This window comes from Ochlerotatus camptorhynchus, unplaced genomic scaffold (assembly GCF_037179485.1).
Source record: "Ochlerotatus camptorhynchus isolate MF236.1 unplaced genomic scaffold, CSIRO-AGI_Acam_v1.1 ptg000040l, whole genome shotgun sequence".
In the NCBI taxonomy this organism is placed as follows: Eukaryota; Metazoa; Arthropoda; class Insecta; order Diptera; family Culicidae; genus Ochlerotatus; species Ochlerotatus camptorhynchus.
Window position 1 is genome coordinate 547,949 of NW_027040531.1, and position 27,384 is coordinate 575,332.

General features: G+C 40.1%; 1 protein-coding gene and 1 non-coding gene across 3 annotated transcripts in view; both read left to right on the forward strand.

Annotated features, from left to right (window-relative positions):
- LOC135712995 (insulin-like growth factor-binding protein complex acid labile subunit) overlaps positions 1-27,384 on the forward strand; it is a 50,513-nt gene that overhangs the window by 15,756 nt on the left and 7,373 nt on the right. Inside the window, exon 3 of one of the 2 annotated variants that reach the window (XM_065236091.1) lies at positions 1,448-1,639. In XM_065236091.1, the coding sequence (XP_065092163.1) occupies positions 1,448-1,639 (192 nt within the window). Of the gene's footprint in view, positions 1-1,447; positions 2,074-27,384 lie in introns of those variants that run through there. The other variant, XM_065236085.1, reaches the window with a different exon arrangement.
- TRNAL-UAG (transfer RNA leucine (anticodon UAG)) lies at positions 2,879-2,958 on the forward strand. Its single transcript has one exon. It is a non-coding gene; the product is annotated as a tRNA-Leu (tRNA).

Consider the following 27,384-nt stretch of genomic DNA (forward strand, 5'->3'; position numbering starts at 1 on the left):
GGCATTATGCCACTATTCTAAAAGTGTCCTGGAGTGGTATGAGGCCAATTCTGTCCATTTTGTTCCAAAGGACATGAATCCGCCAAACTGTCCGGAGCTGCGCCCGGTGGAGCAGTACTGGGCAATAATGAAGCGGGAACTTCGGAAGAGCAAGAAGACAGTCAAAGACGAGGAGGACATGTTAAGAAAATGGAAAAAAAAACTGAGAAACTGGTACCGGATGACACTGTAAAGACTTTGATGGAGGGCATCAAGCGAAAATGCGTTCAATTTTACGCTCAAGGCTCCATCGATTAACTTTTCTTTTGATTTTTGAAGTAAATATATGTATAAAACTACCCTGAAATTTTGGTTTGATTCTAAACATTATAAGAAAATTGGCATGACATTTTCGGTGTCGCAATAATTTTGTGTTCGCCCTTTATTCAATTCCCACTCATTCCCTTTCCATTTTATAAAGAAAGAGAAAAGGCTTAGTAACTACCATTTAATTCCACTACCTTATTTGCTTATCCTTGGCAGATACGCGTATTTCGTCTGCAATCTGCAGACTTCTTCAGTGTCTGTCAAAGTCGAGTATAAGTAAAAGACACTGAAGACGTCTGCACATTGTAGACGAAATACGCATATCTGTCAAGGATAAGCAAATAAGGTACTGGAATTAAATGGAAATTACTAATCCTTCTATCTTTCCTTATACAGGAATTCCACTAAGACGCCCACATTCATCAGGAGTTTACAACTTCACTGTCCTAAAAGTAGAAAACTAAGCAGAAGATTAGTGTTACGGATAAACATTGCACGTTTAAATATTAGATTCCCTATATTCACCGGATACAAGTGCCGACAAACGGGGCACTTATGTACTTTAAAACTGACTGGATTGTTAATTAATTGATCTACAACAGCGTTCTTGAATATATGGATCGTGATACACTGGTTCTCAGATAGGTCACTGTAATACAGACAACTTGGTCATAGATTTTTACGGAAAATTTGAATTGGATTTGCAATTTTATGGAGAATGGATCAAATCATTCGAACAGTTTAAAATGACGTTTCCTACCACTCGAACTTTGCCGTGGAACAATATTCTGAAAACATGTCTTCTAGAACCTCGAGAAAATATGGTTTTATTTATGCTAAGCTACATGCATTGCTGGCATACATTGCTTCATTTTCTTAAAATCACTGCTATGAGATCGCCTCAAAACTGCTTGACGATATGACTAATTGTTTAAAATGTGAAAAAATAATGTGTGTTCAAAGCTAAACAAAAGCATCCAGTATAAAACTATAGTGCCTTTACCGGCGTAGTTCTTAATTAAACCCAAGTTTAATGAAAACAGACTTGTCTGTCGAAGACAGTATAGCTGCAAATATTGCAACTAATGATAGAAGACATTTGTAGAATACTTTTAACCGAATGTTTCACTATCTCCCCCAGGAATACCACCGCTTTCACCTGTTGCACCAGCCGCACCTCGATACACGCCCCATCCAGGACAACTTCGACACCAAGTCCACCATCCTGTGGTTGCTGTCCGGGGCCTTCGTCGTGTTCGGTGCCTTCAAACTGATTCAGCTCATCCTGCGACACTCGGAACACCAGAGCGAAAAATGGCGCCAGGCACAGCACGTGAGTATACACGACCAGGGGGAAACTGTGCTGAGTTCGGTGTCGCCCACAAGTGCGCATCCTTCGGCCAACTCACAAGGATTCCTCTTTCCACCGAGTCATCCCTACGGACAGCGACAATACACCCCAACGATAAGCTAATTAAGACATCCCTCCGTCTCACACCGCTCATCATCGCATTCTAACCAAGCAGCCCCGCGCCGGCAGGTACCGGTCCAAGCTCCAGAGCTTTCGATGTGTTTCGTCGTCGTCCGTCCCGCGAGACTTAAACTGGAGCACAAAACCAACAACCCCCTGCTAGCCTGCCGCCACCCATCACTGTCGTCGTCCTCGCCGTGTGCTGTGCTCACGATCGTCGTTGTTTAATATTAATGTTGTTTCGTCTGTTTCGACTCTGTTAATGTTATTTATTTAAACTTTAGATGAAACTTTTTACCGAGGCTTTTTTTTCTATTCCATACCTATTCCCACTCACAGTCCATATCATCGTTTGCTGGTAGTTTCTTGTTGCTGCCACATCAACACAGTTCCAACCTAATCCCAGCAGCGGCAGCAGCAAATTTGCCGGTCCTAAAAAGATCCAGCTTTTTTCGCGCTTTCAAACAACTCATCTGTTTGTTCTTTGTGCATGTCTGGGTATGTGAATGAAGTTGTTTTTCCCGGAAGAACTGCTTCGTGTGTTTTTCCTGCGCTTCGTCGTTATTTTTGTATGCACTACGAAAAAGAAAAAAAAGAACGGAACGCTTTCACTCTGAAAGCGTATTTCCTCTTTGTACGGGAAATACCTACGAAGGAAAGTTTATCCGAAAATTTTCTTTCTCTCGAATTTAATTACTGCTAATAGTGTTTCCAGCTCATGCACGGCAGAGTGATAGCATTCGAAAGGAAGTGTTTGTCCATGAAATGAATTCAAAGCACCGGCTGGCTGTAGCTGCTGTTCCGGTGGACTATCGAATGGAAGATAGTGAGGAAATGTGTACGTTCGCGTAACGGTCGAAAGTGCAAAGTTGATCTTAATTACGAATGGAGTTCAGCATGTTGTTAAAAGGTACCAATTTACATTGAATTACGGCTTTATTCGGTTGACTGACCGGTGCAATATGCCGAAGATGAGTTTAGTTGTAAATTACTTGTAGGGAAGGCGTAGGAGGGGCACTGATCGATTGTTATCATACCAACAATTTAAATCGATTTGTATTGCTTACTTTGAGTTCACGTTTGTACTTCATCACTTCAACAGGCAGCGTGGCCGAGCGGTCTAAGGCGCTGGTTTTAGGCACCAGTCAGAAATGGCGTGGGTTCGAATCCCACCGCTGTCAATTACTTTTTGTGCTACTGTGAACCGTTCGTGTTTGCTGAAATCGAATACACGCTGGTGTGTAAAAACATCTAATGATAATTCCTGTGATCAGTACTGCATAATATCAATATCAATACCTACAGGATGCTGAGTTTCACTATGCAACCTGATGTCAGTATCAATTCGCGCAGTTAGAATATCAATAAATCAATAAAAAATCGCCTAAATGTCAGCGCGTAAATGCCTTTGACATCGTAAGAGACCACTTATATTCAAAGTCCTGTCGCAAAAGTTTCTTACATTTGCCAGCTAATCGAGTACCGTAAAACGGGTTAAGATTGATGGTTTTTTTTAAGTATATTCTGAATATTTTTTACAGCTAATATTTTTTTTTATTTAATTATTTTAAACAAGTCCTCATGATCCTTGGGTCAATTCGTTAGTAATATGCCTGATGGGAATTAAATCATTTGTATTATTTTATTAGCCTTATGACCGAACATCAGTATTTTGATTTGGGGTTACTTTGATAATCCTCGTTTAATGCAGAAGAAAATGTGTGAAACTCAAATAATTTAGTCACTGAAATATGCAACTTTGAATCCGTATATAATCAGAAAACATCATCAGTAATAAGAATACAACATTTATTTGTTATGGCTATATTAGAAATACATTTCATAAGTGATGATTTGAGTGCTTTTTCAAACAGGCGATAAACAAGAAAATTGAATTTTAATATGTTTTTAAAATATTTAACACATACAATATAAAAACAATACACCATATCAACGAAAATGACCTGATCTACAATATGGAACCAATGTTTCCAATTCGGAAAAGGCGCAGAGGGTAAATTTAATCAATGTATTCTACTATCAAAGTTACCCGCATTATCAAAGATACCCCGTTTTACGGTACCGATCTTCGCATCAGTAATATTAAAACAATGTAACGGTTATACAAAAAAAAAAGATTTATTGAAATAAAAGTATGATTTTCAACTTTTACTTAGTGATATTGATATGGATAGTAACATCAAAGCCGTACCACCTGATATCATGCTTAGTACGAATATCAGTGAAAGTGAAATTCTAGACCAATATCTTACTTCAACTGACATTTTTGACAGCACGTAGCACTGATCCTGAAAAAATGTGGTCGTTTATAGGGAAATACCTGCATAAAAAAGAGGGACCTTCCATTCAATTCCACTGCTTTAATTGCTAATCCATGACAGATCACGTATTTCGTCTACAATGTGCAGACTTCTTCAGTGTCTTCTACTTTTTTTTGCTTTACCAGCGAGATTTATATCACAGTGCACAGTGGTCCAGAATGCAGATTCAGGTGGAATGATATGCTTTGAGCCTGAAATTGAAACTTTAGACTAAAAGTCTCTTCTACAAAGTTGTTCCTTATAGTTATGCCCTCATTTTTATGACAATGAATTCTAGGGTGGTTCCTATTATCATTAAAATCAAAAAACTAACTTATTTGTTTGAATAAATTAAGGTATACATTCTTCGGCAAAATTATAGCTGAGTTAATTTCAAGCAAATTTGTAGAAGACAACTTTTTGGTATCTCTTTAATTGGCCGATTTAGAGCTATTTTCTTGAATTGAGTTAGGGTGGCTCTAAAAAAAACAGTTTTTTTGCTCTAGTTTTCTTATTTCGAATTTCTCAGCAAAGGTATATTCAAATAACTTTTAGATCTTAAGAAGGCGCAAAGCTTGTCAATATCTTTCGCCGATCAAGAGTTATTGACGTTTTTATACTAAAAATATGCACTTTTCAAATGTTAATATCTCTGGTTGGGGCAAACAAAAAAAAAGTTTTTCTACGGCATTTGAAAGGGTGTATGTTATTCTCAATAGTATGAAAAAATTGGAGATATGTTATTTTTTAAACTCGTATAAAATCAATTTGAATTTATTCATATTTTTTACTATATTCGGGTATATCTTTTTTATTAGAAGAGATACAGGCAACACATTTCACTATAAAACATTTGTCTTAAAGAGTTTTAAAAGTCTCTAGAAGATGACTTCCATGAGAAATTTCAAATAACAAATAACTATAAGGAAAAACTTTGTAGAAGAGACTTTTAGTCTAAAGTTTCAATTTCAGGCTCAAAACATATCATTCCACCTAAATCTGCATTCTGGACCACTGTGCAGTGTCTTGCAAGGGCAAAATTAGGTTAGACGCCGATTAGCTGAACACCATGATACCGAACGCTATTATACCGTATGGATTACAAGGTTGATCGTCGTTTAACCGAAACTGAATTTTCAGTCATACTTCGGCATATGTCATCGGTATTTTATGAATTTGTATAAAAATACAACATGTTTATAAATAATGTATCCAGGGTGCCAGAACCTTTCAAAACTCTGGAGATTGTCTTCAAGTTTCATGTTTTGTCTAATCGTATTAAAAAAACGTAAGTTTTAAGTCTTGCAATACTCTGATTTTCCACTCCCAGATCTTTTTAATTTCCCTAGAAACCACTAACAAAATATTTTTTTTTGAAAATTTTTTTTTCAATGTTGTCTCATTCAAATTATAGGTTAAGATGACGGAAATCATGCTCAATAACATTAGGAATAAAACCAGAATTAATAATTAACCAGGGTGGAAAAGCGATAAATTGGCATTACGAATTGTTTAAGGAAGCTAAAGCTTGCAAGAAATTAAGATCCAAAGAAAAGATTTTTTAAGGTTACGAACTCATGTTTTGCTCGATATCTGAATTTTATTTTCACCAGAAAGTGACAGATTTTTAAAATTCGGAGCCTAATATTATTTAAAAAATTTCCTGCTTCGGTAAATTTTGAGCATTTCGAACATATTTTTTTTTTAACCAAGACTTATAAAAGGATCATAACCTTGCAATAATAGCCCTTTTAATGTTTTCCATGTATTCTTAGCGATTGGCATTTAGAAAATTTTACAATATTTTGTGACTCCGACAATTAAGCAAAGCAAAATGATAAAACATCTTTAGTATCCCTTACTCCCTAATTGTCAATAAACGTATAATTATAAAAAAGTTGCGCGTTTTTTTGCATGAAAAGGATTTTAATTTTCTACAATTTGGTGAATGCTAAATACTTAAAGATTTCTTATTTTATCGAAGACATTTCCTGTTCCAACGAATAAACTAATCACGAAACACTGTCTTTTAACAAATGAGCTTAAGCTGGAATTATTTATTTTCATTAGTTTAGGCATTAGGTTAATATTGTGTAGTGTAGACTTACAATTCAGTGTAGGCTTCGTATTTTAGGTTAGGTAAGGTAATAATAGAATTCAGTAACGTACTATGCGCTGTAAGTACATAACTTTCATAAATTTTACATTTTTTCAGTTGCATATTGTTTTTTTTTTTTTTAGTTTTACTCACAATTATAGTCACTTTAATTAATCAAATGTTGGCTTGTTTTGTACTGCGATTTCGAGCGCGATTAGTTCGCACCTACAATTAATGATAGGTAAATTATTAGTGATAGAATATAGTGATTTTAAGTTCTGTTCTTACGGTATTCAAAATCACTTAATTATGCATGGAAATAGCCTCAATAGTAATAAGATTATGCGTATAGTATTAGGAAAATTAATAAATTAACTGTAATATTGAATTTCTTCCGTTTTCCACGCACTATCTACCACGCATTCCATTCCGCTTTGTTCTGTCCTATCTGAGTTTCCGACGCAAGATCTGACGTTCGCCCGTCATCGCCGTTTAAAGTTAATCCTGCATAGTTGGTACTACGATGCTAACCATCGTTGCCAGACTGTACGGCAACATTCCCGCCCCCGTAACACTGCGTATCCGGAGCCGTTTTACCTGGATCACCGACGTCTAACACGACCAACTTGCTGACTGGTCTTCTTAAGAATCCCCAGCTCGCCTGAACTGTAGCTCGTCGTACCCGGCTATCGGGGCCCGGCTGTACTTCCATTATCCTACCCCGTATCCAGTTGTTCCGTTTGCTACTATCCGCAATGACCACCAAGTCTCCTACTTCTATTTGCTTGGTATCACTAAACCATTTCGTCCGCCTACAAATCGTTGGTAAATACTCCCTCAACCAACGGCGCCAGAAGATGTCTAACTGATGTCTTCCAGCTGCTTACGACTGCCTCCCGGTGATATGTGGGATTTGCGACTGGTTGCTTGACCCCACTGGAGCTCCCAAGCAGAAAGTGATTTGGCGTTAGGGCCTCTTGCTCTTCTGACTCCAAAGGCAGGTAGGTTAACGGTCTAGAATTGACCATACTTTCCGCTTCGACTAGCAATGTTTGGAATCCTTCGTCGTCAAGCTTTCTTCCCGTGTCGATACTTTCTATGGCGGATTTGATAGAACGGACCATCCTCTCCCAAGATCCACCCATATGTGGAGCTGAGGGTGTGTTGAACAACCATTGGGTATTGGCATTGATAAATGTTTCTGACAGGCCGTTGCAGATCTGTTCTATAAGCACTCTCTCAGCACCTTGGAAGTTGGTGCCGTTGTCGCTGTACACTTCCAGGGGGGCTCCACGCCCCCCTCAGGATTCGCACGATGGTTTCTACGGTGATAGTGATCCAGAATCAGAGTTGTCATTCGGTGTGACTTCGGTAAGTTTATCGGAAACTTTGCATTGAAGCCTGTGTTTTCTGCTGCTCCAATCCGTCCATCCTGCCTTAGAACTCCATACTCATCGATGTAGCCAGCTTATAGATTGGTGATGATTTGTCGACATTTTTCTTACCCGCCTTCAGTTGGGCGATCTCGTCCGGATAACTCTCCTCCTGACAGCAATGCCAAAGAATGTTTTCCGCTCTTCGAATTTCGTCAGAGGTGCTAAAGTCTGACCAGAAAACCCTTTTTTCGGCGGATCGAGTATGGGTAAGATACCCATACGACGAACGATGCAAGTCGAACCCCAAGGACGGCCGCTTGTAGTTCCAAGCGAGGTATAGATAGTGGCTTAAGAGGCGCCACTTTCGTCTTCGCCTATATTAGGCTGCAGATGATGGTCCCATTGACCAGAATGAAACGAAAATAAGTCTTTAAATTCCGTTATAATTGCTTATCTTTTGACAGATACGTGTATTTCGTCTACTACTTGCAGACTTCATCAGTGCCAATTGGAATTCCCTACAAACTTTCACTATCTACTGATTTTTTTGAAATTCACTCTACAGTTGGTATTCTCATGAAACCTCGCACTTCAGTTTATTCTATGTATAAAATACTCTTGTTATATTCATTGCAGTTCCTTTGGTAATTTCTTCAGATTTACCTATAAGCATTTTTTAGAAACCTTTGGAAATTCACCTGCGACCTGCTATCGAAGTTTGCTAATAATTTTCTTGAAACATTCCTCAGAATACTCCTGAAAATTTCCTCAGAGCTTTGTTAAAATTTTTCTTAGAATGTTGAAAGGGCTCTCCTTATAATTCCCTAATATTTATTAAAACCCCATTGAAATTATCTCTCCAGATAAAAATTTCTTTAGAATTCTAGCCAACATTGTCAATCTTCAAAGTGCCAGACTGTTGAAAGACAAGCTAATTATAAGAACTTTGAATATATGTCAATATGTCAGATTCTTGGGAAAGTTTTAGAGTCATTGGAGTTTCATGGAAGAGAAAAAAAATCAAAGCTACAAATTGGATTTGAAGAATGAAATATCTTAAAATTTTGAAATCTAAATAATAATAATCAGTCCTTCAACAAAAACCAAGAATCATGAGAATTTTTGTAGTCTGTAATTATATAAAAAAATCGTCTTATTTTAGTTTACTTAAGTTATAAATCTAACTTCAAACTGATTCGGAAACTCAGACAAATGTGGAAGATAAACATTAAAAAAAAAAGTTGACAAAAGCTATTTAAACTAAAAATTTTAATTTTTTTTTTTAGATACATGAAATCTAAAAAAAAATGTTTGCGGTTGAGTTAGGGTGAGAAAGTTTCTAACTCCCCCCCCCCCCTTATGCCCTCCTGGCTACGCCTCTGGTGTCTTGTATTAATACTCGACTGAGATTTAAAATTTCATTAAATTTTTAACCGTGTCTATTTTTTACCTAATTTTTTTTTCTTTTAATTCGTCTCATACGTTGGATACGTTAGAAGTGATGTTTCCGAGCTAACAAACAAACAATTATGCAAAGTTATATACAAATCAGAGAAGGTCGCATTAGATTGATTCGTCATTTGACAAGGAACGCTCTTTTCGAAAAATCGGAGATACACTGAGGCAAAAGATCGTAAGAATTCTATAAGAACCACTTATGAATTTTAACCACAAGAAATCAGTATGAATTTCAAAAATTTGCCTTATGAAAAATGATGTCGACAAAAAATATATAACTGAGCAGACTGGAACCGAGCCATGGACGTTGAGAATACGGGTCCTGTGTCTGAACCACTCGTCTGTCATTGCAATGGCTAATAGCGTAGGCTCTTGTTAGACCAAAGCCTTTCATAAGTCGTGCTTATGAAATTCATATGTGTCGTTCATAAGTCGAACCTTATGAAATTCCAAAGTGCATTTGCCTTAGTGTAGGAGTGTTATTTATTAGCAACTTCTCAAAATTGAGCGAACAAATGAACAATTTTTTGAAACACTGTGAATAGAAAGATTTTTTTGGAATCTTGGCTGGTGATTGAACAACTAGGGGAAATGACGGCTTCGGCATGACAGACTATTTTCGGCAACACAAATTGAAACACTAGTTTTACTGGATTTTCTTACGAAAACACTTCGCTGAATGCATGCAAACGATTCTTTATGCTTTCAGCTTCAATTTGAGTATATTTTTACCACTGAGAAAAAGCAATCTAGCAAGGTTTTCTTGAAATGCAACACACGCACTACAAATTGTAGCTGATTTCGAGTTGCCGATAATAGAACAGCAGATTTACATGCAGTTCAAATGGAACGGTTGCCGAAGAAAAACTGGTTGCCGACAATACTCGCTTTCACTAGAGAAGATTGGAGCTTTGTAAAAGCGTTTCAAAACAGTTTTTAACAATTCTTTCGACTGAAATTGTTAGAGCAGCTGGCAGCAAAAGATTGTAAACAAACCAATACTGCATATGTGTGCGTTCCTTAGAGAAAAAGGCTATAGAAAGAAGGTCGCTGCTTAGGTTGCCGAGAATACGTAAATTCCCCTATTTATTTTTTGGAATGTATTTGACCGGTATGTAGTTCGAGTAATTTAAGTAAATCGCTCGATTTTCAACTTTTTCGAAGTGGACGGATTTTAGTAAAATTAGCGACACAGAAATATCTTCATTATGACTACAAATGAGAAAAAAATCAAATAAGTTTGGATAGCGGCTACGGTGGTGTAGTGGTAAGCGTGACTGCATCTCACCCCAGCAGGCCTGGTGTGATCCCAGTCGGTACCGCCGGGATGTTCTGAGGCATAACATCTCTAATCACGCATTCCTTCGGAAGGGAAGTTAATTCCATTGGTCCCCGGTTCATGAGTTGATGAGTCGGTAGGGTGGTCCAGGTGTAGGTGCCTCCAGGTGCCTCCCTGTTGTTGGTAGCAGTGTTCCTCAGCACGGAAAACAAGAACGACGGAAAACAAATCAAGGAAAAAAATACCTTACCAATTAGGCTAAGGCCTTGATGTCCTCTGCTGTCCGAAGAAATCGTCGCAACTCTACTCGATCCATGGCCACACGTCGCCTTCTACTTGGTCAATCCACCTTGTCCACTGCGCGACTCTTCGTGTTCCTGTTAGGTCGCCTTCGATAACCATTTTCACTGGGTCGTCGTGTGACATTCTTACGATGTGTCCAGCTCACCGTAGTCGCCCAATTTTTGCAATGTTGACGATGGATGGTTCTCACAGTAGCGGATTCAATTCGTGGTTCATTCACCTCCTCCACGTTCCGTCATCCATCTGCACTTTACCATAGATGGTACGCAACACATCCCGTTCGAAAACACCGTGGTCCTCCAAAAGCACAGTCCAGGTCTCGTAGTCGTAGAGGACCACCGGAACAGCGTCTTGTAGATAGTGCTTCGTTCGGCGACGAATTTTATTCGACCGGAGCGTCCTCCGGAGTCCAAAGTCGGCACGATTCCCTGCCATAATGCGTATTTGAATTTCTCTGCTGCTATCATTTTGGGTGGTCGCCAGTGAGCCCAAATACATGAACTCTTCGACCACCTCGATTTCGTCACCATCAATCTGAACTCGGGGTGGGAGGCTAACATTGTTTTCCCTAGAACCTCTTCCTCTCATGTATTTCGTCTTCGATGCGTTGATGGCAAATTCAATCTTAAATTCCGGCTTCAGTCTGATGTACCATCGTCTCAAAGTTCCGTGCAATGACACCAAAAAGCTGAATGGACTTCCTTAAGATCATGTCACTCGTGTCTTTCCTAGCTCTTCTTATCACACCTTCTAACGCGATGTTAAATAGCAGACACGAAAGTCCATCACCATGCCGTAACCCCTTCGAGATTCAATGGGACTCGGGAGTGTCCCCGTACATCACTCGATCCATCGTCAGTTAAGGATTTCCGGTTAAGGAAGTCCAAAAAAATATATTCCTGGAGCTATGCTCCACTTTTATTCAGTGATCGACAAATTCGACTTATGCTACGAAGTTAGTTCTGGGTTAGTATCGAGTGTGGGAACAATGCGGGTGTTTATTTGTTTCTGCAAACGCTGCTAATGCGTTCTGGTGATTCTCCTGCTGGGTGGTCTGGTGACATCATGCTATCGGTGATCGTCGTGATTCCAATGAAAGTGATCCAATCTAACTATCGTCTGGCTTGGCATACAATTAGCTGATTCGGCTAATCGATGAAAGTGTTTATTGTTTGGGATCTGATGCGATGGTGGGAATCTGCTAAGCAATGAAGCGGGTCGCGTTGTTACTAACTCGTCACCTTGACCAATCTCGTCAGTTTATCCGGTAATCCGTACTGGTGCATAATTTGCCATAGCTGATGTCGTATGCGGATTTGAAATCGATGAACAAATGATGTATGGGCACGTTGTATTCGCGCCATTTCTGCAGAACCTGCCGAATCGCGAAAATTTGGTCCGTGGTTGCACGGGCACCCATCAATCCCGCTTGGTGTTGCCCCACGAACTATCTTGCAAATGGTGACAGGCGGATTTGAGATACACTGCATATAATTCTGAATTGAATAAAATGAAAAAAATCCAAAAATTCTCCAGCCAAATTTAGTATCTGCTGATCAAATAGATTAACAACTCTATCGATAAAAAAAGATCTACGCTGGTTACCCGGAATGTACTGATGAATGTTATGAATCAGCATGCTATTATGTGTCAAATTAATTAATAGTTCAACTGAGTACAGTATAGGCAAAGGGTAAATCTGCTTCAGTATTCAAAGACTTCAATGGCCTATTCCACGTGAGTCAAAATTTCTCCCCATAAACAGAAAACACTATCCTCTAGTTATTTCCATTTGAAATTCATCGATTGTTTCACTATATGACGTAGATGCTTATCTAGACATAATACACATGCATCTGTACATATTTCAGTATAACACTTCCACCCTTCTTTCGGACTACGAAAACGATGTAATCGTAATCCCACTGAGTATCTACCTACATGTGGAAAATAACTCACAGCCCATTCCAATACGCCTTTTTTTCTGCCAATTTTCACCCTGTGTCAACCACGAAAACGAGACACGCAAAATAAAAATTCGCATAAAAAATGAATACTTTTCAGCCATCACGAATTACAAATTTGCCAAACCAGAAAAGCTAACTACGTCCAACTGGCACGGTTCCCACTGACGATCGTTGGTAGATACCTACCTGTATCCCATGGCTCTCATGCTGAAAATATCCTTTCCCACATCCTGTGCCCGGTCATTTTCATAAAGCCCACACACTCACACACACACACACTCACAAACAGATTCGAACGTTTTCCCGGTTTCCTGTCTCCGTCACACACAGTGGAGCGACTCTTAGCAAAACCCGGACAAAATTCTGAAATACCTTGAAAAAGACTATCAAGGGTCTACGAACCGGTGAAACCTAACGATTTTAAATTGGCTCACTATTTGACTAGCCTATTGGTCCCAAGCAAATCGATTAACGTACCCCATTCTAGTCAAAATTCTAGCACTACACAATGTTTGTTTTGATTCGCTATGAAAGTTTGACAGATAAAATGAGGGGCTAGTGGAGTTTCCTATGTTTCGAGAGGTGAATTGATTAGCTTGGGACCGAAGAGAGTACCAGCCAAAAAGTATGAGCCAAAAAGTTGAGCACGTTAAAAAGTTAAGTTGAGATCACGCAATAAGCTAATATGCAATAAGAAATAAGCTCGAAATTCAAGGAAGAAGAAGAATGATTGTAAAATGTGTCGTTGATATACATAATAAATCAAACAAGCTCTAATATACTTTTCTGTGACAAACCAAGGTTATTATCCACGATTTCAAAGCTGTATGTATTGTGAGAGCTGAAAATCGTGCCAAATGGGCGGTAGGGTTAAAGTACATTTCTACTTTACAATTAACAAAGGCCGTGTAAACAAATTATCAATCGTTGAGGCATTGGTAATGCCTGTAATTTAGTAATGATTAATCATTATATTTTTTAGTATTGCAAATATAACCCCCGAATTACTGTGACCGCTTAATTATATGGAAGTGATACAACCTCCAACATTCGAATACCATCTTGCTTGAGACATTCAGTGCCCTGTAGCATTGAACCCGTCTTCAGAACATCTACACTAAGAACCACGAATGCCTTTCAATACATCGATTCGCTTGCGACCGCAGACCGGTAGATAAATATTCAATACTTAATTGAACGCTTAATCCCTGATTCATTACACTTGATTCGGAACAGAGTCATATAAAACACATTGACGGCTCTGATGTATATAAGGAAGCACATCCCTTTTCCTGGCAGCATCCTCGTTCGATGGTAGAGGGTGAGCGGAGGAATAAAGCCAGGAATCTCCAATTACCACCACCCGCAGGGTCTCATTAGCTAAACCGTCTGCACTTAATGGCTTCACTAGCCAAGTGGCAAACCAATTTAATGGCAAAGTTTTCGTTTTCTCATTGTCCCACATAACTCAGCCCGAAGCGAGACAGAATCTTGGCACACTCATACACTTTGGCTCCTTTGCACTTTTACCAATTTCACTAATTCACTTGAGCCCAAGTTCGGTTCGGAGTTTGGGTGGCTGATTCCCAAGGAGGCAGCTCATTCAAATTCTGGGAAGGGCGCGGTATGCAGGCTAACGCCCTACCAGAAGCAGACCTCCCGAAAGAACGAACTACATATTCAGCAAGGATACGAAATTAACGAGTTGAGCGGAAGAAAAACGTGCGAGGCCGAAAGACGGAGAACTTTTGTACCGTGAGGGACCGAAATCCGTACAGCTAAGAAATTAATCATAACTTTTTGTGTGAGGTGTTCGGATTTCGATGCTGTACGGATTTCGGTCCCGCACGGTACCTTCACTCTATTGCGCGCGGTCGTCTGTCGTGGGTAGTAGTTCTGGTTTGTGGGGTCTGAATGTATCTGTTTAAGCTTTTTTGTGCCTCTGGAGCCACCTTGGTCTTCGTTTGGAGTCCATAAATCTGGTACTGGTATGATATCCCGTATTACACACTGGAAGCGGTATTAATTGAATGTAATGGGCCCATGTAAATGGTGTATTTAAGAAGGTATTTCATGGTGGACGGTGGTTGGTGCACACATAAGTTAAGTAATTGTAGATGAATTTGGGGATTCGGCAATACATCAGTAGTATAAGGAAATTTTAAATATCGCTTAAATGGTTTACAATTATTTAAGTTATCGTGAAATTTAGTTGATATTTGGAACAGTCGTTTCTATTATTAACCATTTTCAAAGTTGCTACCGTAATAAAAAATACCATAAACGAATGATTACCCAAATGATTGAACTATTCCACGGATGGTTTGGATTATACCCAGAACACGTCGTTAAGGAAAATAACCATAACAATTTTATTAGATAGTTCTAGCTTTTTTCCCACAAATGGCAACCCTCTTTCGTGGTAGTCAAGCTGTTTTATTCAGCATGAGAAAAGCAATTCTCAGCAACTTCGCTTTTATCTGCAAAACGAATACCGTAAAACGAGGGATAGTTTATAGCAATCATACTTGATTTGTGTTCGGTGAAGATGAATCTGGTGTTAAAACTTTAGCAGAAGTTTTGGTTTACAAAAAAATTGCATAATTTGCAGCAAAAAAGTTGAAAATACGCCTAAATGTAGGCAATTAACAACACATAATTTGTATGCAGAGTTGCATCCTCACATTTGCTAATTGTTTTCGGAATTATGAAATAATTAGATGTTATAATGATAATTAGTACTTGTAAGTTACAAGAAAAGGTCGTGAAGTATGTGTTTGACTCTAAAAAGCTGTAATTATTGCTTTCCGTGCGTCACAATCAGCGATACTACAATTCGTGAGCGCTCACTCTGAGTGAACGCTTACGAATCATAAAATCGCTGACTGTGTAATTGACAGGATTTAAGCGTCAAACACGACCTCAACGGTTGCTTATATCAATTTATTTAATGGCAGGTTCTTTGTTCATTAGTTGACCACACTACTCGCAGAAATGTAGAAGCAATGTAGAAACTGGATTTTAAATTTTCGAAAATGCTGCAAAGCAAATTACACCTTAATCGAAGACTACAAATCAAGAAGACTGGCAACTGTTCCCTTCTCCCATACAAATGTCAAACGCCACTGATAACAGCGCCTCTGTCAATCAAAGATGGAACTTTGAAGCACAAGTGTTAGTGAGACGGCTCATAAACAGTGACTGTGTGTGTGACCTAATGTCACCGAAACGAATAATCATAACACGGTACTCGTTTTTGTTTTGCTCTATAAAATTTCATAGGTTTTCCAACTCCAAACCGAAAAACTTGCCATGGTGGATCAAGTAGAGGATTGAAACTCGGATCGATACCTAGTGAAAGTAACTTTTACTTGTGAACGAGGAACCGAAATATTGTTTATTTTGCCTGTTGGAAGCAATAAATTATAAGGAATTGTCAGCTTCCATCACCATTGTGGTAACTACCGCCATTCTGAACCTGCTGAAAATGCAAGGATTCAAAAAGAAGAAAGATCCTATACCCACATCACGATCTAACGGAAGGCGTAACGCCCCACTGTGGCCAGGTGCCAAAGCCGTGTGGAACGGGCATACATTTTACTAATGCACCATAAGAATGCCCATAAATGCATCACTAAAGGGCTTAGGAAAAATGGAAGATAATTCTGAGATAGCAAATTAATGATCGAGGAAGGTCCCACCTTCATTGTGAATGGCATAATTGCTATAGTTTTAATTTTCAAAACAAATTTACTTACGCATCTGTTCAGTTTCAGCTGTATTTTTACTCGTTATCAGCATAAAGCAAAGAGAGGGACGTTTCACTTTTTACGACAATCATAACAAAACCAATATTGACAGCTATTTATTTCTACTTATGTGTGTTAATGCACTCGTGAATTAACACACACCATTATACACAGGTTCCACTTTTTCTCAGAAGAGGCGTTGCCGTTACTGTCTCCTTATTTTTGGAAAAGTTGCCAGTCTTCTTGATTTGTAGTCTTCGCCTTAATTCAATAACCTCGTCAATTTTGACGTAGGACTACGTCTTTAATTTCTATACTATTAAAAAAAACAAAATTCAGACATGTAACGAAGAATCCCAAACATGGACGCAACGATAAAGCGCAAATCAAGCAAACGACACATTGTGCATGCTCACATGAGCGAGCTCGATGCTCGGTAGATCGCTCACCATTTCACCAATGAAAGGAAGGGAGGAGAAAAGCAGCGATAATAAAAACGCTTGCCAAATAGTTTTCTTCGTCGTTTGCTTTCGAGCAATGGAGCTTTCGATAAGCGTCGGACACGGCGTATGAGTGGAACAGCACACATCGCACCAATACGAAGACGACGCAGTGTTGCCGTATTATTTCCATTTGCAATCTGTATTTTCACCGTAAAAAATCTTTTCAATCTGTTTCTGGCAGACACATATCTGTAAAATAATCTGTATAAATTATATAGTATTGCGGATCGTCGTTAAGGTTCAATTTACTTTGATGCTTTTTGGAAAATTTCAAAAGCAGTTTTTTCCAACGCATTATTTCAGATAGCAAAAAGCTCGCACTATTCGATTCCTTTTGATATTTTACACAAAATGACGCGAGCTTTTTGCAATCTAAAATAATGCGTCGAAAAAACTGCTTTTGAATTTTTAAAAAATGCATCAAAGTAAATTGAACCTTAATATACTTTGACCTCATTTGAAGTTCAGGAACATATACCCAATTTGAATTTTTTATGTCCGAGATTACGAAAATCTTTGTCAGGTCATTTGTTTTACTCTATAATTTTAGAAAATTAAAAATCAGCATTAAATTTGTGTGTATTAGTTGTAAAATATTATGTCAGTATTTTTGGTAATAATCTTTGGGATGGTTTCATCTGTATTTTTGTTTTATCAACTTTAATGTATTTTGTCACAACACATAACTTTCATTTGGATGTTTAGTAGAATTGCATAGACTATTCTTTATTTCTGATATTACACTAGTCAAATGTCAAAATATCCAGTTGACTTTTCGACTCACAAACTTTAATAAATCCGCTTGTGGGTTGTTAAAACTAGGGTTGATTAACCGGTTTTACCGGTATTACCGTGCTATTTTACAATACCGAAATACCGGTTTTTGTACGATGAGAAACCGGTATTTTCGGTATTTTTGTTGGATTTTTCAAGCATTTTTCTTTGCTTTTTACATTTACATTTGATAAAGCATTCGCTTGAAATTCTACGTCGTTTGATTGATTTGAAAGACAGTCGAGCGAAGAGAGGAACTGAATCGACTGGATGATACAGCTGATATAGAGAACGATGGTTTGACCGTGAAGGAAAAATTTGAAAGATTGTTGCAGCAGTCAAATTTTGAAGCTTCCAGAACTAGCTCAGCGTCAACGCCTGCAAACAGTTTGACAAAATTTATTAAACGCTTCTATGTACTGTACGTCCCACATCAATGGACTCCGAAAGAGTATTTTCGGTTTCGGGAAACTTCGTCAGTAAGATCCGTTCTCGTTTGGGAGGTAATACGATGAACGCTCTTTGCGTTCTTCAGTTTTACTTTAACAAACAAGCCTAGCTTATAATGAGAGAGATAAGACGCCCACATTCATCAGGATTCAAGCCTAGCTAAAACTAACATCCCTTCTAACGAGCAATCAGAAATCTGAACATCTGAGCATCAGAAATCCATTCAAAATTAATAAAATAAAAAGTGAAAAATTGGTATTTGGTTAGGTGCTCGTACCTACTCAAAAGGTAGAGAGGCTTATTTATGAATATTAATAAATACAATCCAGAGTTGAACATATATTCCACTTATTTGAAAAATCTGAAAAATCTGTAATTAAATAATATACAGATAGCTGTGTAAAAATTTTGAGAAAATCTGTTTCATTTTATCTGTATATGTGAGACATCACTGATACGATGACGAAAGCATCTACATCGACCGGAGGAAAAGCCTCCCGCAATGGGCAGCATGACTAGGCCGCCGTCATCCGGTGAGCATCGACTTGCACTGGTGTGGCCGCCATTTGAAAAACAACCGGCCCTTTTCAGGCCCACCAATTATTTTAAAGTGTTTTTTTTTTAAATAGTTCCAGATGTACAACATTGTCCAAGGTATCAACCCGATTGGACATTTTTCGAGTAACAGTTTTCTGAAGATAAGCTTAACATTTTTCTATAGACGCTCGATTTGAAATGATGATCTGATGATGCAAAATAGCATTTTTGGTCATGAAAATTCGCTTCTGAAAATTTTCAGCCAAATAAAAAAATACAAAAATTAAGGGATTTGCGAATTTGTCTGGAATAGCTCTAAAGCAATGCATAGTGTGGTAAGAGAAGGTGCCAGACATAATTTTTCAATCTTGGGGCCCTTGGATTTAGTTCTCCTTAACCCTACCGTAAAGACGTCCCTGGTTGCTCTAAAGCATAACATTTTTCATGTTTATGGCATGTTCTTTATGATGTTTCATTTAATTTAAAGTCAAATTTAACTATTGTTTTTCGCCTTCTTGCAGTGAATCTCTGCCATAGATCTTTTTCTTCTTACCCTACTAGCATTCACTTTCAAGCTCACAGCTATATTAAACAATTAGTCTAGCTCAAGGGAGGCTCAGTTAATTAAATGTGGTGCTGGTATAAATTCAAGCACGTCCCGGTAGTTTATGGATCCCTGTTGGCATTAAACGGTCGGGAAAATGTGCAGCAGACGGCCAAAAGCTGAGCCCGTGACTAGCCAGTTATTACCACTAAGGCGCCCCACAAATCTTCCCTTAATCATTGTGGTGCGCCGGAGGGAATATTCTCCGGTGTAGAGCTTTGACCTAAACTTACTCAATTAGGTGGTGTGGTTGCTGCTATCGTCGTGAAACAGTTCGGTTCTTGAAATTTTCCCGCTTCAAACTTGTACAATGATGAAATTCTAATAAATTTTCCTAGCCATTTAGCTTGACTGCCATTCTCCGCCAGAAATCCAACCGATTAAGCGCACTTGTGCTCTGGGGTGCTGGCACGTATCGAGCGCCGATTAGATTTGTTGTGCCTGGTGATGGCCAACCGACAGCGAAACCACAGCATCAGATTTTCATTCAACCAACCTAGCCTGAAGCCAGCAGGAAGTCAACAAATGTGGCCAAACCGAGGCATTTGACTTTTCGCACGCAATTACTTTGCCGGTTCGGAAGACTTACGTGCACATGAATGGAGCAAATTTAATTACGTACCCGTATCGAATGTGGCCGTGTTTTTTGCGTTAAAGTTCTCATGATTGTGATTGGACGACATGTGCATGGGCTTCCTTGCGGTAAGGGCCATTAGAGGGTTATACGACGATATTAATTTATGTGTTGAGGTTTTTGGCACGAAATTCAATATATAGCTGCTTTATTGGTGTAGAGAAGATATGCTGCGATAGACCTGGCTAAGCAAAATACTACCAATTCATTTTCGAGGGCTACAAAATGGTGAGTTGACAACCTGGAAGGAGCGGAATACCTAGCCCTGGTCCTCACAAGTTTCTACTTCACGCCTCCTCGAGTCATATGATAACAAAAGACTACCAGCTGAAACATGGACACAGCTGGTTGGCGTAGCCTGGGCAATGTTGCCAGTCCGGCAATAGCAAAGTGAAGAGGTGCGACGCGAACACTGGCGCGGTAACCATAGTACGGTGATAGAGGAAATGCTTCACCAAACCTGAGCGTCTGCTCACCATGGAGGTGCGGCTCAAAACGGCGTCTGTTCTCCATGTTAGGAGCGGCTGATCACCGTCCTAGTGCCAGCGTGGGACTCTAAACAGAGCTGTGCACGATGGTCCCCCGGCGAGACAGGGGGTTGGGGCAGGCCCAACAAGCCGCCCTGGAAAAAAAAAACAAAGTTGCAAATACCGAAGAAAGAAATACGGATCGGAATAATCGGCACAGACCTACGCGACGAAATAAGGACTACGATTGGAAACTCGGAACATGGAACTGCAAATCGCTCGGCTCCCAGGGTTGCGATAGGATAATCTATGACGAACTTCAACCACGCAACTTCGAAGTCGTAACACTGCAGGAACTTTGCTGGACGGGACAAAAGGTATGGAAAAGCGGGCATCGAGCGGCTACTTTCTACCAGAGCTGTGGCACCACCAACGAGCTGGGAACCGGCTTTGTAGTGCTGGGTAAGATGCGCCAACGCGTGATTGGTTGGCAGCCGATCAACGCGAGGATGTGCAAGTTGAGGATTAAGGGCCGTTTCTTCAACTACAGCATCATCAACGTGCACTGCCCACACGAAGGGAGACCCGACGACGAGAAAGAAGCGTTCTATGCGCAGCTGGAGCAGGTGTACGACGGCTGTTCGCAACGGGACGTCAAAATCGTCATCGGCGACATGAACGCTCAGGTAGGACGGGAGGCAATGTATAGACCGGCAATCGGGCCAAACAGCCTGCCTGCCGTATCGAACGACAACGGCCAACGATGCGTGAACTTTGATGCCTCCCGGGGTATGGTACCTTTTTCCCCCGCAAGGATATCCACAAAGCCACCTGGAGATCACCTGACCAACACACAGAAAACCAAATCGATCACGTTCTAATCGACGGGAAATTCTTCTCCGACATTATCAACGTCCGCACGTACCGCAGTGCGAACATAGATTCGGACCACTGCCTAGTTGCAGTATGCATGCGCTCAAAACTCTCGACGGTGCATAACACACGTCGAAGTCGAACGCCACGACCCAACATTGAGCAACTACGGGACACCGGAGTTGCCCAGGACTACGCGCAGCAGCTGGAAGTTGCACTACCCACGGAAGAGCAGCTTGGCGCAGCTTCTCTTGAAGATGGCTGGAGGGACATCCGTTCAGCCATAGGTAGTACTGCTGTAGCGGCACTAGGTACTGCAATCCCGGACCGAAGAAATGACTGGTTTGACGGCGAATGCAAACTGTTAGTAGAGGAGAAGAATGCAGCACGGGCGAGAATGCTGCAACACCGCACGAGATTGAATGTGGAGCGATACAGACAAGCGCGGAACAGACAAAACTCGGTTTTCCGAAGGAAGAAGCGTCAGCAGGAAGATCGAGATCGCGAGGCGATGGAAAATCTGTACCGCGTAAACGACACACGGAAGTTCTACGAGAAGCTAAATAGTTCGCGCAAAGGCTACGTGCCGCAAGCCGATATGTGCAAGGACTTGGACGGTAACCTTCTCACGAACGAGTGTGAGGTGATTGAGAGGTGGAAGCAGTACTATGACGAGCACCTCAACGGTGAAGCAGCAGAAAACGAAGGTGGCACGGCAACAGACCTTGGAGCACGCGCAGAAGACGACAGGCTACCGGCCCCTGATCTTCAAGAAGTTGAGGAGGAGATCGGTCGGCTGAAGAACAACAAAGCAACTGGTGTAGATCAACTACCAAGTGAGCTATTGAAATACGGTGGTGAAGCACTGGCTAGAGCGCTGCACTGGGTAATTGCCAAGATTTGGGAGGAGGAGATATTACCGGAGGAGTGGATGGAAGGTGTCGTATGCCCAATCTACAAAAAGGGCGACAAGTTGGATTGCTGCAACTACCGCGCGATCACACTGCTGAGCGCCGCCTACAAGGTACTCTCCCAAATTCTATGCCGCCGTCTGTCACCATATGCAAGAGAGTTCGTGGGGCAATACCAGGCGGGATTCATGGGTGCCCGCGCTACCACGGACCAAATTTTCGCGATTCGGCAGGTTCTGCAGAAATGCCGCGAATACAACGTGCCCACACATCATTTGTTCATCGATTTCAAATCCGCATACGACACAATCGATCGAGATCAGCTATGGCAGATTATGCACGAGTACGGATTTCCGGATAAACTGACGCGATTGGTCAAGGCGACGATGGATCGAGTGACGTGCGTTGTTCGAGTATCGGGGACACTCTCGAGTCCCTTTGAATCTCGAAGGGGGTTACGGCAGGGTGATGGACTTTCGTGTCTGCTGTTCAACATCGCGTTAGAAGGTGTGATCAGAAGAGCTGGGATAGACACGAGTGGCACGATATTCAGGAAGTCCATCCAGCTCCTTGGTTTCGCCGATGACATTGACATTATGGCACGGAACTTTGAGATGATGGCGGAAACGTACATCAGACTGAAGGCTGAAGCTAGACGGATTGGACTTGCCATCAACGCATCAAAGACAAAATATATGAAAGCAAGAGGTTCTAGGGAAGACAATGTTAGCCTCCCACCCCGACTTCAGATTGACGGTGACGAAATCGAGGTGGTCGATGAGTTCGTGTATTTGGGCTCACTGGTGACCGCCGAAAATGATACCAGCAGAGAAATTCAAAGACGCATTATGGCAGGGAATCGTGCCTACTTTGGACTCCGGAGGACGCTCCGGTCGAATAAAATTCGCCGCCGCACGAAGTTGACTGTCTACAAGACGCTGATTAGACCGGTGGTCCTTTACGGCCACGAGACCTGGACTATGCTCGTGGAGGACCAACGCGCCCTTGGTGTTTTCGAACGGAAGGTGTTGCGTACCATCTACGGTGGAGTGCAGATGGATGACGGAACGTGAAGGAGGCGAATGAACCACGAATTGCACCAGCTGCTGGGAGAACCATCCATCGTCCACATTGCAAAAATTGGGCGACTACGGTGGGCTGGGCACGTCGTAAGAATGCCGCACGACGACCCAGTGAAAATGGTTCTAGAAAGCGACCCAACAGGAACAAGAAGAAGAGGCGCGCAGCGGGCAAGGTGGATCGACCAAGTAGAAGGTGACCTGCGGACCCTTCGCAGACTACGAGGCTGGCGAACTGTGGCCATGGATCGAGTAGAGTGGAGACGACTTCTTCGGACAGCAGAGGACAACAAGGCCTTAGCCTGATTGGTAAGTAAGTCATTTTCGATTTTAACTGAAAGGTTTTATATTACAGAAGCCTTTACATTTTTTACAGTTGTCATTCTCGCATTTATCGCAAGGATCCGACTCTAATTTAAAGGTCCCGCTATTTATACCCTTCGGAGTGTTGGAACACCCTCCAAAGGCGCACCCCTTTTGTCAGTCAAAATCGGATTCCTCAGCAATAAAATTAAGGAATGACACCGATAATGACCATGCATCAGAACCCTAGTCTTAACCGCTTCAAACTAGGGAACAACGAATAGAAGATTAAAAAACACATAGATGAAGACTAACTAACTCATTTTTTGCTTGTTTCAAGATCATCCTCGGTTGACAAAGCCGAGTCTTGTCACTATCAGCAAGGCATAAAAAGTAACAAGGACTAAGATGTGTTCCTTTGATTACTGAAAAATCCTGTCCCTCTAGTTTGAAGTAGTCGGGACTATGAATCGGTGGCAGATCTTACATCCCGTAACGTACCACGAAAAGGTGATCTACCCACGTTACGGGGCTACCTTCTGATTACTAAAATAAAATGTGTAGTTATTCTTGAGCGATTAATTGAAAATATTTTATGAAAATTTTGCAATTTTTATTGTCTGGGCAGAAAATTAGTAAAGATTGGTGAAGAAAATGCACAAATGGTTTAATTTATTTATTTATTTTTTATTTATTTTTTTATTTATTCATTTATTTATTTTTTAACTAACTTTCATCTAGCTTGACGCTTTGAAATGAAGTGCGATGAAGAAAAGCCCTTTTGAGCAGGTTGACTTTACTCGAAAGGGCATAAAAACCTCATATCTTTCGTTCTAGTCTCATTACAAGCTAATTGCATGGAACAGTTACATAAATTAAATAAGTTCATGCTAACAAAATACATTGTCAAAGGTCAGAAGATAAAAACTTAACACTATGTCAATGGGTAATTAAACCTATGTTTAATGGAACGAAGAGCCATGCTGCGGTGGGCGATTCTGTATGCAAGCTCGCCTGATCGTCAGTCTCATGTGTCATCTGTTTAGTAATCTACGTTAAAATGCTGCAGCGGATGAGTTGAAGTCGAAGAACTGGTAAACCTCATTAACTATTGCCGTCATAAATCGAATCGGATCGTGTTGGCCATACCCTGCATAACGTGCTTCAAGTGACAAGAAATCTCGCTGTCGTAAAACTCTTTCAGGTGCGTAGACGTTCAGTTGGGCCAGTATTTCTGCTGCATCTGTTCCAATGAATCAAGCCCAAGGAGCCTGCATCGATGTTCATACGGCGGTAAATTGACAGGATCTTGCCGTGGAAGACTACGAAGAGCATATCTCACAAATATCTTTTGAATTGATTGAAATCTACTTATCCACGTGGTCTGAAACGGACACCACACGATTGCATTGGATTCTAAAATCGAGCGTACTAGTGCACAATAAAGTGACCGGAGACACTGAGGATAACCAAATGCATTAGCTTTGAAGATGAATCCTAGTTGTCTGTTGGTCTTTGTGATGATACTATGATAGTGAATCTAGCAGAACTCCCAAGTCACGTACATGATTCACGCGTACGAGAGACTGGTTGGAAATGTTGTAGTCGTAGATGATTGGGTTCAGTTTCCGATGAAACTTTATTCACTGCAAAAAATTAATTTTAATATCACATCAAAGTGGATACACTTCAATCGTGTCGAAAATATGGTGTAATATTACTGGCCAAAAAGGACAAAATTATCATTTATACAGTACATGAACTAACATTACGCTGCTTTTACTGCATTTGTTTATTGTTGTAGCCATAAAAATTACATGAGATTTTCGACATGATTGAAGTCCATCCTCTTGGATGTAATATTAAAATCAATTTTTTGCTGTGTTACATTACATTTAGGAATACTAATCGTTAATAAGTTTCTTGAGCACCACTCTTCGAATTTGATAATCAGTTGTTGTAGCAGGTCGCAATCCTGGATTCAATTTACGATTACGTATAATTTAACATCGTCCGCGTAGAAAAGACGACATCGAGGAGGAATTAGTTCCGATAAATCGTTGATAAAACTGGAGAATAGAAGTGGTCCTAAGTTGCTCCCGTGTGGACACCAGATTTGTTGGAGAAACATTCCGATGATTCAGATCCAATCTTTACATGTAGACTGCGATTTGTGAGGTACGATTCAAACTAGAGCTTCCAACCCGGGATGTCCCGGGATGAAAATCCCGGGATTTTTACATTTCCCGGGATTTCCGAATCCCGGGAAATTAATTTAAAAATCCCGGGATCGCGTGTACCCCAGGATTTTTTAATTTGAGACTCTTTTACCACTTTAAACCTTTCTTGGAATATCTGTAGCAGCATTTGAATCCAGAACTTTTACATCTTATGAAATATATCTCTTCCCTTAGTTTGCCATTCATTCTGAATTTTCCAAAGAATTGCACACAGACATCACGTTTTGTATATGATCGATGTACAAGAAGCACTCGTGAAAGATACGATCTAGCAGTGAAACAAACCGTGAACATTTTGATTCAATCAGGTTGAACGTCGTGAGATGTCCATCATTCATAGTTGATCTAACCCTTTACCCGTTAGTATGTAATCTATGTAATCCTAAAGCACGGCAAAATAGTTTTTACAAAAACATTCATGAGAGAAATCATCCACCATGATCATCATGATCTGCACAGACTATTGTGCAGTTTGGCTGACAGACATAATATCACTTCCCATTAGGGAACTTCTTAGATGTCAAGAGACATTCATTTGATTTTAGAGAACTTCATAGAAGTTCGTGAACTTCGTAAAAGTTCAGGGAACATCATAGATTTTCAGGATACTTCGTAGAATGTTAAACAACTTCGTGGACGATGATTACAGAACATCGCATGCATTATTTGCAATTCGTACAAGGTCAGCAAGCTGGGCAGAAATTCAGTTGTACCCATCGAAAAATTAAAAGATGTAAGCTATGGAAAAATCTTTGAAGTACTGGGAACTTCGAAGAAGTTGACGAAAAATCCCAGGATTTCGTAGAATATTCTACATATTCAGGGAACCTTAAATAGGCTTTGAGTTCATGGAACTGAGTTTAAGTTCAAGAAACTTCTTGAAAGTACCCGAATCTTCGTATAACTGATATTCACGGATTTGTGATGATATCTCTGGATATTATTCAAGACTTTCCAACTTAATCAAGTAATGTTCTGAATATTTGCAAGTGTTCAAAAATTCAAAAGACGTCTTCTTGACATCCTTCCCAGACGGAAGTTTGATGAGAGAGTATTTAAAGGATGTACAGCTGGTCGGAGATTTAAAGACCTCTGGATATTTTTCAAGACTTCAGGTCGATCAATTATTATTCTTAAGATAATTCAACTGTTCGTAAAATTCAAATAAAGTCTCTAGATAGTCTCTCAAGATTACTGGTTGGTCAGATATTAGTAATTTCAGGTTGATCAGGAAATCTGAAGATCTTAAACTGGTCAAACATTCAATTTACTCTCTCAAGATGGCAGATCTCCAGCTGATCGAATATTTCCGTGAAAGTCCTGTGAATATTCAATTGAATCAAGTTTTATTTTGAAACATCCGATTTTGGTTACATTATTCAAATTCAACATATTCAGGAAGAAGCTTAAAATATGAAATCAAAAAATTCATTTATTTAACAGAAATCTTCATATGCCAGCTTAAAATAAAAACAAATCCATCGGCAGTCTGCTTCAGCTTCCGCATGTCTTGAAACAACTTCACATATCATGAAATGTCTTCAAAATGTCTGCATTCTGCCTTCACAGAATTTTAAATGTCTTCAAAATGAAGATATGTCGTTAAATCTGGTGTCCCTAGTATTAAAGAAATCTTATTTTTTAATCATTCTTCTAAGGAGATGAAACATACATTTCAGAA